Source organism: Capra hircus, chromosome 6 (genome assembly GCF_001704415.2).
Source record: "Capra hircus breed San Clemente chromosome 6, ASM170441v1, whole genome shotgun sequence".
NCBI classification, from domain to species: domain Eukaryota; kingdom Metazoa; phylum Chordata; class Mammalia; order Artiodactyla; family Bovidae; genus Capra; species Capra hircus.
This window is the reverse complement of record NC_030813.1, coordinates 61,990,030-62,005,219: the sequence shown is the minus strand read 5'-3', so window position 1 is coordinate 62,005,219 and position 15,190 is coordinate 61,990,030. Positions and strand designations below refer to the sequence as shown.

Below are 15,190 nucleotides of genomic sequence, written 5' to 3'. Positions count from 1 at the left end.
CATTTACAGCCTTACTTATAATTGTGATAAAGTCAAGCCTGCAAAAGCATACTGGTTCAGAACCATATTACCAGGCAACAGAATGGTTTTGTGTCTTGTTCTCTTCTCCCTCCCACCTACCCACCCCTGCTTCTGTTGCATAACCCCATACAGATGACAATTTTAGGAAAACATGTACTTATTTGATATTAATTTATAAAATCCTAGGGTAAAATCTGTTATTTTACTCTCTAGATTTATTCACTGGTCCCAACTTTAACTAAATGTTATCCTCCCAAATTTTAAACATTAGTACCTACCTCAGTAGGTCCCTAAGACTTTCGTTTTTCTCATCTCAAACGTTTTGAAGGAGAGAGTATCTTTATGATCTCTGGATAGAGGATAGGGTGACAGGGACTGATTGGATGATAGTATTGTGCTACATTGCTAACATTATCATTTAATCCTCATATGAACCCTATTTTATGTGAGGAGGCTGTGGCTCAGATATAAAATAATTTGCCCAGTGCTATATAGAAGTGTCGTAATCTAAATCTGAACACAGATCTTAACTAGAAAACCTGTTCCTTCTCCCCACAGCCTGCCTTTTTTATTTTAACAGGAAAAGTAGTGGCTGGACTATTTATTTGTGCATGAAGAGCCAGGCACTTATTGTCTGGAGTGCTTTTTACATATCCATTATCTCATTTAGTCTGCACAAAATCCTGTGAAAGAAGGTAGGCAGTCAGAGCTAAGTAATCCATCCAAGGTAACCATATCTCACAACTAGGGACCTAAACCATCTCTCTGACTCCACGGTGTGTGCCTCCAAGCACTATAATGCCTTCCTTGATTAGACTGTTTCTGTTATTATTGCTGAACTTGATATAATTAGAAAAAGATGTGTGCTATCTAAGGCTAGAGTTTTCTGACTGCAAAGAGAATTCTATGAAGTGGTTAATCACTTGGTGTATTTAAAGTCCTAAATTTCTTTCAAGTCTTGGGCTTTGGTTTGGAGCATCAGACAGTGGGTACATGTGACATTAAACAGGATGAAAGGATGATAGACATGGAGAGGCTGTGAGGGGCAGACCAGCTCCACCGCACAAAAAGTGCCAAGTATAATCCACTTCATCCCTGTCATCACGGTCTCACCCACTCCTCATCGTCTTACTGAATTAACTTGGCCTCAAAACGATCTTCCTACCTAAAACTTTTCTGTGGTTTCCTACCACACGAAGGATATAAATTCAAGTTCCTTATTGTTTCTGCCAGTCTGGCTCTGTCCCTTTGTGTTTGATGGCTCCCCCCATCCACAACCACTGGTCCTCCTGTTTCTGGAAATGCCAAGGCTATGCTTGCCTCCTTGGCTTTGTTCCTGCTCTCCCCTGGTTTGGTTCACACTGTCTTTTATCTTTTCTCATTGAGGGCTCATCTCAGCCTCTCCTTGGAGAGGCCTTCCCTTGCTGCTCAGTAGAAAGCTCCAGTAGCAGTAATGACAACAGCAACAACAGTGAGAACAGCTAGTAGTTACTGAGCTCTTCTTATTGAGTGCAAAGCATTGCTCTCTATACCTATTAACTGCCATGTCCTTCACAACCCTCCTTTGAGGTGGGTATTATTATCAAGTCCATTATATTGATGGTGAAACTGAGGCACAGAGAGTTCTGTCCATCATTTGTCAATCACCTGTTTTACTTCCTTCATCCTCCATATCATGATCTATAGTTATTTTGTTTTCTTCTTGAAAGTAAGTTCCTAAGAGAAGGGAACCTTCTTTTAAGCTGTTTCTTCAGCTTAAAAAAAAAAAAAAGTGCCTGGCTCATCGTAGGCCCTTAACTATGTAGAATGAATGAATGAACAAATTGGGTCATGATGTTTATGACAAGAAATGGAACTTTTCAGAGATGTGCTTCTGCTGTAGTTGTGTGAGAGGGTGCAAAGTCTTCCACCTTAGCTGTTAAGCATTCTCCTTCTCTACTCATTATACTGTGTGCATTTAAGCACATGACCGTGTATCTGGGCAGAGGAAGAAAGGAAAACTACATGTCGACATACTTGGTCACGCAGTAGACACTGGTCAGTGGGTGGGTGCCGGGTGGGTGCTGGCAACAGACAGTAGTCACTACTTATCTTTTCAAATGTGGAGACTCACCTCGGAGTACAAAGCACCATTTGACTCTGCCTGTGTTTCGGCTGCTGATTATGTAAAGCAGCTGTTACTCTAAAACATCTGGCTCAAGTAGGGAGATTGTTTTTTTAATTTCCCTGTTCATCTGAACAAATGAGGTATTCACTGTATTCTTCTTGGTGCTCAGCAGATTCTAATTTCACAGGATTTTAACGCCGAAAGAGAATGTCAGATTACAGTGAGTCCCTACATAGGAACAAATTCTGTTTGGAGAGAGTGCTCGTAAGTTCAGTTTGCTCATAGGGCTGAAGAAGGTAGTCGGGCATACAGTACTGTACTGTAATAGGTTTATAATACATTCACATCTTTGAAATTTTGCAACTTGAGGGTTCATATGTAGGGGACTTACTGTATTTGCTTACATTTCTCATTTTACAAGGAAAGGCAATAGCCCCTAGGGATTATGTGCACAGGATCACGTAAGTCCTTAGTGGAGGAACTAGAGCTCACCTCACAACTACTGAGTGAGTTTAATAATAAATGCTGTCAGGGGAGGATGAACCAAGCGTTCACTTCAGGGCCATGATTGAGATGCTGTCCCACAATCATCTTATGTTTTCTTGATAATGAAAATTATTCTTCAAAATTGAAGTAGTCTGCAGGAGGTTGTTGCTTCTATGTCCTTATTTAGTAATACAAAGTAATATCTAGTACATTTAAGTAACTAAAAATCATGTGTGACTCTGTTTCCTTATACTGAAATTACTGATCCTTCAAAAGTCTTGAAGTAGCATTTGGTCATTTTATAACCAAGAATGCGGAATTTGGTCTAGTAAAATCCCCAGGTTGATATGTGCTTAGGAAATACTAAGTAATTTTATCATTAATTGAAATAAACTATAATTCAGAAAACAACTGCTTTTCTGCTGGGGGAAATAATCAGTTAGGATATTGAAAACACAAAATATGAAATGTTCAGCATATCCAGAATTCTGAACTAGAGAATCATTGTCTATACTGTTTGGCCTTTCCTTTATTTCAGTAAAAGCTGGCCCAGAGTAGTTTATTTGGGGAGACTGGTTTGATTCTTGCTGGTCTTAAATGGGAAGAGAATTTGAAAAAGAATATATGTGTGTATAATATATGTATAACTGAATAACTTCACTATACGCCTGAATTGTTAATCAGCTTTGCACCAATATAAAGTAAAAATCGTTTTAAATAGTAAAACTAAAGGAAAACAAAAAGACATTGTAAACTTTGGGGAGGATCACATCAAAATAAGCTGAGGTATTTCAGAAGCCACTATCGAGCCCTTGCTCATTTGTAATCCTTAAAGAGTTAGCTATGTGAAGGTGGCTGCAGAGGTTTGCCCTGTAGAACTGTTAGTGTCAGAAGAGTAATGATGCTTTAGTGGATGTCCCATGCCTGACTGACACTGAGGACAGTGGGGCAAACGCCTGAGTGATTCTCCTGGAGAATCCAAAATGTGAAAAAGGACTGTGTATTTGGTGGCATGGTCATCATTGGCTTGTGTACATGGGGGCCGTGTTGAGTTGCTCCCAACTTGCAAAGGGGTGATAGACATGGAGAACTTGCAAAGGGGAAAATGAGCTCGCCTTCTTTTTTCTGTGTAAGATCGACACTTGCTAGGAGCAGAGTTCTCTGCACGAGGGGCACATTTGTTCCTAGGCCTGCAGGTTTTGATGGTAATCCCACTGGCAGATTAAATGTCAGTTTGAATTTGGAGATGGAGGTGGTCTGGAAGAGTGAGTCATGGAGTTAAAAAACTGGCAGTACTCTCCTTAGCTCTGTGGAGGGGAGGAGACGTGTTGGCCGACAGATTTGGTATCCTAGCCCCACTGCCAAGGTATTGTGACAGGCTGTGAATTTTTTGGTCCTACAGTGCATTGACCCCCGTTGTGGAGTTGAGCGCATCAAGCCGTGCTGGCTGAACGCCATTTGGCTCATGTCATCTAGCTACCAGTAGGTTGCTTCATGTACTCACCAGACACCATCACTTGGTCATTGGACTTTCTACATAGGCCAACAGGGGAGAGTTCAACTGATTGTGGGACTTCAATTACTCTCGTTCCTATGGCAATTATTTCTCATCATAAACTTACTAATTGTCATTTTGAATTTATGAGTCAGTCTTACAGGCTTGGATAACCTGTGTCTACATCTAAGATAAAGATCTGTTTTTGATATATTGTTAAATACGTTGTTTGCTCATCTGTTAGTTCTTCAGATACTGAGTACTTACTCTAAGCCATGGATATGCTATTTAGAAAACTCTCAGTGAAACAGGGGAAGCAGATGCAATAACAATTACAGAGTAAGGAGTGATACCTAACTCCTCAGCTGAGAATATCCAGTTATGTAAAGTAAGTACAACTAGAGAATATCAGTTCAGGACAGAGTGGAGAGCTAGTTTTCTGAGGCTCTTTGTCTAGCAAGGTACCATCAACTGTACACTATGGTCTTTGTGCTGTCTTTGGGGAAAATCTAATGAAAGATTTTTAAAACTTTTTATATTGCTATGTCTCTATTTGATAACCCATAACTTGGTCTGTTCCGGCTGCTATAACACAATACCATAGACTAGCTAGTTTGTGAATAACAAATTTATTTCTCACAATTCTGGAGGCTGTGTGTGTGTGTGTTAGTCATTCAGACATGTCTGACTCATTGCGATCCCATGACTATAGCCCACCAGGTTCCCCTGTCCATGGAATTCTCCAGACAAGAATACTGGAGTGGGTTGTCATTTCCTACTTCAGAGAATCTTCCCGACCCTGGGATCGAACCTGGATCTCCTGCACTGCAGGCAGATTTTCTACCATCTGAGCCAGTAGGGAAGCCCTTTATGGAGGCTGGGAAATCGAAAATCAAGGCACTAGCAGATCTGGTGTCTGGTGAGGGCCCACCTTCTGGTTAATACAGAATCATCTTCTTGCTGTGTCCTCACAAGTGGAGGGGTAAGGGATCTCTCTGGGCTTCTTTTACAAGGGGAACTTTTAACTCTTATTATGGTCCCACCATCATCTTGAAAAAGTTTCTCCTCCTGATAACATCACATCCAGGGTTAGGGTTTCAAACTATGAGTGTTTGGAGAAGAGAATCCCTATATGAAATTTTGATTGTATACACTAGGGAGAAAAATCCATTATGTTTAAAACCTGGCATAGTGACTGATAATTATTAACTGTGTGACCATGGATGGGCAAAGCTACTAATAAGTCTAAAACTGTACCATGAGCATGACAGTATCTGATTTGGAACCATGTGACCTCCAGAGTGATGAGTATACAATGTAATTGTCATATTGTATCTCTCTATGTAGAAAGCTTTCAGTGGCTCACTGCCAACCAGAGGATGCCACCCACACTTCTTGACAAGCCTGAGAGGTCCTTTGAAACCTGGCCTCCGTGCTTCTTCAGCACCATATCTCACCCGTCTTTACTTTGCCCTTTGTGTATTCTTCAGCAGCTTTGTCCTGTTTGCACTGATCTACACACATGACGCTGTTTCTCTCCCTCCTGGTCCTTATGCTACGTTCCCTCCACTTTGTAGGAAGCCCAAAATGTTTTCTGGTTTCACAGAGTAACAAAGTCTTCCCTGGTAGTTCAGATGGTAAAGAATCTGCTTGCAATGTGGAAGACCCAGGTTCGAACCCTGAGTTGGAAAGGTCCCCTGGAGAAGGGAAAGACTACCCACTCCAGTATTCTTGCCTGGAGAATCCCATGGACAGAGGAGCCTGGGAGCTACGGTCCATGTGGTCACAAAGAGTGCGACACAGCTGAGCGATAACACTAGAGTAACAAAGCCCCCCTGGCAAGCGTTTATTGCCGAGTAGTTACCAGCACTTAACTGTGATTGGTACTTTATCAGTGGGTGGAGAGGAATTGACTTGCTCTCAAAACGGCCTCCTAACCACTCCTTTGTTCTTAGGTTTTTATTCAGCAAACAATTATTAGGTACTTGCTGTTTGTTGGTACTGGTGTTAGAAGATGAGTGACAAGCCAGTAATTGCCCTGGGGAGTTGCATTCTGAAAGAGGAGGCGGCCTCAAGGGACAGGGAGGTACAGAGGCCTGTGGGAACACAGGGAGGGCTCGCTGCCTTTAACACAATACTTCAGAAGAGACCTCCCATTGGCAGGGCTTTTGGGAGGAGTTGGCACTGGCGAGGCAGAAGAGAGAAGAAAAGTGGGTTTTTGAGATAAAGTATTGTTGGCAACTCTTTCTAGGAAAGGAGTAAGGGACGGATTTAATTCAGTCTTATTTATTTCTCACTAGAGAGTAAAATAAGTAGTTTTAATTTTTTTTCTGCTCTTCTCTTAGCTGTATGTAAAAGTGTTGTCAACACTGCAGCAAGATGTTACCCAGTTGAAATTGCCTGTATCTATTTACATTGTTTTAGTGACTGTGGGGTAACTGGAGATAATCTTAAGAAACTTAAATTCATCTGTGAACATAAATTCTAATTACTGGAAAGATTAAGATGATCATAGTGAGTTAGATCATTGTGGTGGTTACCTGTTTAAGCCTTACTGTTCATCTTTTTCTCTATCTTTATCCACAAAGATAGAACAAAAACCAGAAATGCATTAAATGGTATGTTTAAAATTTCAGAATGTATTGTCATTACCTCTGTGTTGTTAGTCTTGTCTAAAACTATAAACCATTTTAGAATTTTGTGCTGTTTTGGACATGTTTATATGTAATGAAAGAACTAAGTTGAACATTTCTGGGGAAGAGTACAAATTAAAAATGGATGTTACTGTTTTTGAATTGGGTCAGCTTTGACATGACTCTTAAATGCTGCCTTTTATTAATAAATGTAGTAGAAATGTTCAATGTGGGAGGGGGATTTCTTTTTATTAAAACAGAAACACATCAATAAAGGGGGAGCATATGGGCTTCCCCAATAGCTTAGATGGTAAAGAATCCACCGCAATGCAGGAGACCCTGGTTTGATTCCTGGGTCAGGAAGATCCTTTGGAGAAGGGATAGGCTACCCACTCCAGTATTCTTGGGCTTCCCTTGTGGCTCAGCTGGTAAAGAATCTGCCTGTAATGCAGGAGACATGGGTTTGACCCCTGGGTTGGGAAGATCCACTGGAGAAGGGAAAGGCTACCCACTCCAGTATTCTGGCCTGGAGAATTCCATGGATGGTATAGCCCATGGTGTTGCAAAGAGTTGGACATGACTGAGTGACTTACACTTTCATATAGCTTTTAACAGATTTTAGGCTCTATGATAGTTAGGAAATGTGGTTTTGGTCTGGATAATACAATGAAGCATTTCTTATCAAATAAGAAGAGTCTCTCTCTCTCTAAGGTTATGAGAAGACTGATGATGTTTCGGAGAAGACGTCACTGGCTGACCAGGAGGAAATAAGGACTATATTCATCAACCAGCCCCAGCTGACAAAATTCTGCAATAACCATGTCAGGTAGGAACTACCAGAGAATGATTGGGACCAGCTACCACAACAGAACTTGGGTGGGCATCTCCCTGGCTCAGCTGAAATGGAAATACTTGCAAGGAGCTTTCATTAAATCAGTTTAATATTTAAGAGCTTCTTGAAGGAGTGCAATTCAGTGTTTCTCTATCTTCTAGCCAATAAAGAGATGTTAATAAGAATCTAGAAGCAGGAAGGAGCATAAAGGCTAAGCAGCCATATGCTGCCGATTCTATTTATAGTATCTGAGTAATGGAAGCAGTTCATGGGTAGGTGTGTTTGTCTTAAACCTGTTAATAGACCTGTGAACTATTGTTTTTGATGAACAGGTTTTTACCTTTTAAAATAAGTCTTTGCAATTCTCTTAGATCTCCTTTGGGTTAAATAGTCTTTAAATATTGACTTTTGATGCTCACAAAATTTAGTGTGGTGTCCAGGAGCGGAGGGTGTGAGAATTCCTTCACTGTTCTATTTTCCTTCCAACAATATGTAAAAGTATACCTCTTAGAAGCACTGTTCACTGAGTAGCTCCTGGAACCAAGTGAACGCCAACCCCCATCACCACCACATGCCAGCCCAGTGGTTTCCTGGTGACAGAACTCCTAGATTTGTGAAATAACCATTTAAAATTAATGTTTACACCTTCAAATTCTAGAGTAACTTTTCTGAGCTTGTGTTATGTGGTTAATCTTCTATTTAATTAACAAGAGGAAGATTGGATGTTTCTGAGGCCTAAATGATGGTATCTTCCTGATTATGGACACATCTGATGTGTTTAGTGTGGAGTCCTATTTAAGTTTCTAGAGCAGCAGTGAAGAAAATTCAAACAGACTCCCAGAAAACTCCCTATTTCACTGAAGCGGTCCAGGGAAGCCATCTCGATGTTATATTTCTGGTCCTGCTCAAATTGTTGATTTTGGAGGGCAAGATTTTATTTTCTATTAACACATTATACACTATCTTAGTTAAAGTTGCTCTTCTTTGTAAGCCATTGCTAGTAATGATAACAAGGGGATTGGCCAAAGAGAACAAAAGAAGCTATGCAGAAAATTAAACTCTTACTACTTAGACAATTCCTTTTGTTACTGAGTCTCAGCTTGTGCTGCTTGCCTCAGGACAAGCCAGTAACAGAAAGACAGGTGGTTGAAAAAGAAATAATGACTTTATTCAGAAAATCAGCAACTGAAATGGTAGGCTCATGCCCTCACAGAGAACCATCTTGCCTGAGTTAGAATTCAGGAGGCTTTTATACTGAAAGTGGAGGGAGTTAAGTCAGACACTTCCTGGTTCCCATCATCCTCAGAGAGGATGTGTTAATTTCTTCTTGCAGGCATTTACAAGTGGGCATGGTCAGGATGTTTACTGTGAGCTAAACAAGGGTATTTTAGCTTAGTGCTCATTACCTAGGAGGTAGGGTTCAAAGAGACAGGCCATTATGCATCATTTAAGCTTGTAGGAAACATCCCTTTAGTGATTAACTTGTAATATTGTAATTGAAAACAAAAGATTCTTTCTTATTACACTTTCACTCCTTTTCACTGAGGTTAATGACCATTTGCAGTAGTCTTCTGGTTTAAAACAAAGGGCAGTTATTCATCATCTAATTTTTTATGTGGTGATAATAGAATTTTGTAAATGTGGGTGCTATTTGTGGAGTAAAGTTTTATGCTACTTTTCATTTTTGTTTTCTAGCACTGCAAAATACAACATAATCACATTCCTTCCAAGATTTCTCTACTCTCAGTTCAGAAGAGCCGCTAATTCATTTTTTCTCTTTATTGCACTGCTCCAGGTAAAGTCATGTTGTAAAACCTTAGCTCAGAATAATGTGTCAGATATTAATAAATGTGTTTCTTAAGCCCATGACCAGTCTTCTGAAGCTTATCCAAATGCAGAGAGATAAGCTGGTTTGGGTGGGCGTTTCTGGCTCCTGCTGTAAGCCAAGTCAGAATACTGCTGCTACCTCTTCAAGCCTTTTGATTCATTGTCATCAGCTTATTTTAAAGTGAAGTAAAGTAAAGTAGTACGGCAAGGACTTTTCATTTTGGATGGTGAAGAGGGATAGGATTTTTTCTCAAAATAGTAATTTATTTTAGGAACAGCAATATTGTCAATTAAGAACTTTAGAATGCAAAAGTTCCATTTTAAAGCTTTTTTTGTTTTGAACTTGGGTTAGTTGTAATCAGAAAGAAAGGTTTATTTTATTAAAAAGTACTGTATGTTCATGTAAAAAGAGTAAGAAAATACAACAAAGCATAAAGAAAAAATTGAACCTCTATTATTTCATCACCAAGAAAACAAAGCTACTCTCTTAAAATTTGGGTGTGTATCCTTCTGGTCTTTTTTTTTTTTCCTATCCCAAGCATTGTTAATTGACTTACAAAAGGGGGATTGTAAAGTATATCTATTTTATTATCTGCTTACCCATATAGTAATATATGGATATTTTTTCCCATATAATTCATTGTATTTCTAAAATACCATTGTTAATGGTTTATGAAATTTTATTGGCTTGGTCAAAAAGTTCGTTCAGGGTTTTCCATAAGGTGTTATGGAAAAATCCGAACAAACTTTTTGGCCAACCTAGCTGGAGAAGATGCTTGAGAGTCCCTTGGACTGCAAGGAGATCCAACCAGTCCATCCTAAAGGAAACTAGTCCTGGGTGTTCATTGGAAGGACTGATGCTGAGGCTGAAACTCCAATACTTTGACCACCTCATGCAAAGAGTTGACTCATTGGAAAAGACCCTGATGCTGGGAGGGATTGGCGGCAGGAAGAGAAGGGGACAACAGAGGATGAGATGGCTGGATGGCATCACTGCCTCTATGGCCATGAGTTTGGGTAAACTCCAGGAGTTGGTGATGGACAGGGAGGCCTGGCATGCTGCAATTCATGGTGTCGCAAAGAGTCGGACATGACTGAGCGACTGAACTGAACTGAATATTGAATGCATATGCTGTAATTTAGTTAACCAGTCCCCCTTAGGAGGTGTTAGTCCTACACACGACTGCTTCCATGAAACTAATATACTCTCTTCCAGCTGCTTATTCAATTCGAGCAGATTGCCTCACCTGATGTTAGTCTGCCAAGTTAGTAAAATCGATGAAGCGTATTTTAAGAAGCATTAAGACTTTTTTGTTTTCAAATGTATTATAAACTTGCTAGTTTTACTGAATTTCTCTTCCATTTTTATTTATTTTTTTCCTTCAAATAGCAAATACCTGATGTATCACCAACAGGTCGCTATACAACACTGGTTCCTCTCTTATTTATTTTGGCTGTGGCAGCTATCAAAGAGATAATAGAAGATATTGTAAGTACTTGTTTTTTTCATAAATGTAACACTGTTATTTTATGTACATATTTTAAAATATCAATTTCTTCCTAAGTGTTTTATTCTTGATACAGGCTGTTTAAAATAGTCATTCATCTTAAAAGTGTTTAAGATAATGCTCCCATTCCTGGAGTTAATTCCTCTTGATTTCTATAGGATTAATACTACAGAATGCTTGTTACAGTGATCTCTTAAGTTTGTGCCTTTGTGATGAAATAAATTAATTTGAATGTAGTAATTAGCTTGGAGAGAAAATTATATTTGAACATTATTTTCAAGTATGCTCAGTTTCAATTTGAAGGTTATTTCAAGTTAAAACACCATAACCTCTAAGTCATCTAAAGGTAAAAAGTGTTTTATATTTTTTTATTTTTCCATTTTCCATAGTTTTCACCTCATTAATCACCTTTGATTCTTTTTTATCTTTTTTTTTAACTAGTTCTCAGTTTCCTTTTATTAAAGGAAAGTAACAGCAAATTTGCTATTTTTATTATTTTGTAGTAGTAAAGAAAAGGGGAAGTAAGTCAGTTTCCCCTTGATAAAATAAGTTGCCCAAGATAAAATTAGGCTTTTCTTTTTCCTCTGTTTCACCATTATTTTAGCTACTTCAGTTGAGGAAGCTAGTGTTTTTGTTTTTTTTTTTTTTCCTATGCCCTTTAAATACATTGGCTGTCTGAAATGACCATCTGTCAAGCCTTAGGCAAGTCAGATGGTAAAATGAGGAAAGGCTGAGACATTCTTTAGAAAGCTCCAATGTAAAGTTGTACAAATATTGATATTATTTTGTAAAGAATCAAATTGGGATCTCATGAAGAACACATGAGCTGTAGCATTGTTAGGCCAATTAGAAATGGGTCAACTGACCACAGAGATCAGCAGCCTCAAAAACGTCCAAGTATCTAGGGGTACAAACAGAGGTTGTATGTGTGCGTGCGCCTGCGTATAAACCATCATGATCTCTAGTTGAAAATGGCTTACTTACTGTGACCACTAGCTGAAGATTCATGAGACTCTCTTCTTGCCTGTATCATTCTGTGCAGTCCTACACTCCTTGACTTGCACTTGGCGGTCCTTGAGAATTGGTCTTTAATACAGTTGTCTTTCTTTGCCCTCCCCTTTCTTCCTCTGTTTAGCCTAATTTTCATTGAGTACCTCTTATTTGCTAGGTATTGTGCTGTTGTTTTTGCATTTTTTTTTCATTTAATTCCTTCAGTGACTTTGAAAGCTAGATTTTAGCTTCATTTTAAAGTTCAAAAAGCCAAAGCTTAGAGAGGGTGTGTAACTTGTGCAAGAAACTGTTAAAATCGGAATTCCATCCTATCCTATGCCTTTCCTCTGTATTAGTGTGGTGAGTCACCAACAATAATAATAACATTTATTTAGCTTCAGGGAGATGGAGGAGACATGGGTTCAGTCCCTAAGCTGGGAAGATCTCCTGGAGGAGGAAATGGCAATCCACTCCAGTATTCTTGCCTGAAGAATGCCATGGACAGAGGAGCCTGGCAGGTGATGGTCCAGGGGATCACAGAGAGTCTAGCATGACAGAGCCCACACTACAGACATTACCTCCTTCGAAAGATTAACGCTATTTTATAGATTAGGGAGAGGAGGCACAGAGGGTTAGGGTAACTTGCTCATGGTCACAGGGCTAACAACTGAGACTGTCAGAAATCAAATAAGACAGTTTGGTTCCAACGAGGTCTTCCTTATAATCACTGCTACAAGCTACTTTTCCTTTTTTTTCCCCCCTCTTTTCTCTAGAAAAACTGCAAGTTCTCTAGCTATTGTTTCTAGTATCCCTGTCTATGAAAATATATGGTAAATAAAATGGTAGGCAAGAAATCTGTTTGCTTGTTTTTAACAGAACTCTTATTGGCGTAGCATAATAATTGGGTACTCTTGGGAAGCAGCTAACCAGGCAATTCCTGAAGGGTGTAATAATAGTTTTGTGGGCAAAAAGAGCCTCATGTGAAGTAGTTTTCCAGTAAAAGCATTTTTAAGAAATTGACTAAAAATGTTCTGTAGGAGTGGTTTAATAAGTTTATATCAACCTGTAAAGTAATAGGAAGATTGAAGTGTTACTTTCTAGAGAGGGAAAAGCAATCAAATAATAGTCTAGATAGTTGGACAGAGTATCTTTATCAGTAATTATTAATACATTCATTTGTTCATTCATTCAGCAAAAATGTATGAAGCAGTGCTTAGATGCCAGGCATTCATTAGGATTTGTATTTGGATGTGTTAAACTTTTGCTGCAGTGATAAATCATGTCCCAAATGTCAGTGTCTTTAACATAAGTTGATTTTTCATGTACTTGAAGACACTGCAGGTTTTTGTCCAGGAGGAAGGCAGGGAGGGAAGCCCACTGTTCATGTAGCCACTTAGGAATGCAGCTGAATCAGGGCTCTGCTTTGGGGGATATCAGTGGTCACCAGAGCAGAGGAGGACAGAGAACAGAGGGCCTCACTTCTTGTACATTTTGGCCCAGAAATGGTACATATCTCGTCTGCTTACAGCATGATATTAGAACAATATACGGCAAAAGGGAGCTGTAATTTCAGTGTCCGTAGATATTTGTGGTTGTTTAGTCACTAAGTCATTTTCGACTTTTGAGACCCCATGGACTGCAGCCTGCCAGGCTCCTCTGTCCATGGGATTTTTCAAGCAAGAATACTGTAGTGGGTTGCCATTTCCTCTTCCAGAGGATCGTCCCAACCCAGGGATCCAGCCCACATCTCAAACCCGCATATTCTGCATTGCAGGTGGATTCTTTACCGCTGAGCCACCAGGTAAGCCCTGCCCATGGAGACAGAGGAGAACTAGATATTGGGCTTCCCTGGTAGCTCAGCTGATAAAGAATCCACCTGCCATGCAAGAGACTCCAGTTCGATTCCGGAAGATCCCCTGGAGAAGGGAATGGCTATGCACTCCAGCATTCTTGCCTAGAAAACTCCATGGACAGAGAAGCCTGGCAGCCTGCAGTTTATGAGTTCCCAAGAAGTTGGAAATGACTGGCAATTAACGCTTTTGTTAACAGTTAGTATGAAAACAAAGTATCTTAGGTTAAGTGGTGTTGTAAAGATAAAGAAATATAGAAAAATGAACTCAATATATATTTAAGAATAAAATTGACAAGATATTACCATCTGACATTCTGCATATCCTACTTGTTTTATTATGCTTCATCTCCAACCACTAGTGTGTAAGCTCCCTGAGTGCAAGAGTTTTGTCTTTTCTTCATTGCCATATCAGCAGTAGTGATAGCATCTGACACAGTGCTTTGCCAACATTTATTGAATGAAGAAATAGATTGCATGGGAATGAAAAGCAGAGAAAGTACTTATGAATCACAAGTTCCTGGTTTGTGTAAGTGGCTGCTATATGGTTCCATATCTGAGACAAGTAGCAAGTCTTGTTTTGCTGCTTGGGATAAAATCAGAGATTGCCCTTTAGATGTAGTTTGAGATGCACTTAAGACTGTCTTAAAGGAAACTATCAAGGAAGCCACTGAATCTAACCTTCTGGAGCTCAGATAAGAGTCTTGACTGATGTTTGATAATGATTATCATTGAAATTATAGTTATAAATGAGCTGAGAGAGTATTGAGGGAGAAGCAGAGAAGGCAGGGAGTAAGCCTTGAGGAAATCCATCACTGAGAGCTAAAGAAGAAAGCAAAACCAATACAATATTGTAAAGTAAGGAAAAAATATTAATAATAAATAAAAATAAAAAAGAAGAAAGGGCCAAGGTGCAAGTAGAGGACCTGGGCTTGATGTCTAAAGACATGCCTTGTGAAGGAAGCGTTCCCAGAATGCAGGGGTGGTCAGCACTGCATACTTAGGTACCGTAAAGTTCATGACATGGTTTATACAGTACAGCTTATAGGAGCACTGCCAATCAAATATTGATAATATTAAATCATTCACTAGTTCTTAGTGATATTAAATGAATTCTGATTACAACACAATAGAGGTATTTTAATTTAAGGAATAGCTATATACATTTCTTCCAAACTAAGTTTTAAAAGGAATAGGATCTTCTTTGGAAACAAAGATACTTTCTTTTTGTAGTAATATGATTAGAATCTATCTGGGTTGGATCCTTACGTGTATTCAACACAACTATGTCTCGACAAGTAACCTAATTTATTGTGTGGTTGGAAGGTTGAGGAAGGAGAGGCTCATGTATAAGAATTCTCTGCAGATGGAAAGTAATATTCAGGATCTCCTTAAGTTTCACTAAGATTAAATTTCCAGTTTAAGTGGAATGTTTCATTAAT

The 15,190-nt window shown here is 39.2% G+C and overlaps 1 protein-coding gene across 4 annotated transcripts in view; it reads left to right on the top strand.

The window, feature by feature from the left end:
• ATP8A1 (ATPase phospholipid transporting 8A1) overlaps positions 1-15,190 on the top strand; it is a 230,379-nt gene that overhangs the window by 25,061 nt on the left and 190,128 nt on the right. For 3 of the 4 annotated variants that reach the window (XM_018049411.1, XM_018049410.1, XM_018049412.1), the window contains exons 2-4: positions 7,454-7,568; positions 9,270-9,369; positions 10,792-10,890. In XM_018049411.1, coding sequence (XP_017904900.1) covers positions 7,454-7,568; positions 9,270-9,369; positions 10,792-10,890 — 314 coding nt within the window. Of the gene's footprint in view, positions 1-7,453; positions 7,569-9,269; positions 9,370-10,791; positions 10,891-15,190 lie in introns of those variants that run through there. The other variant, XM_018049413.1, reaches the window with a different exon arrangement.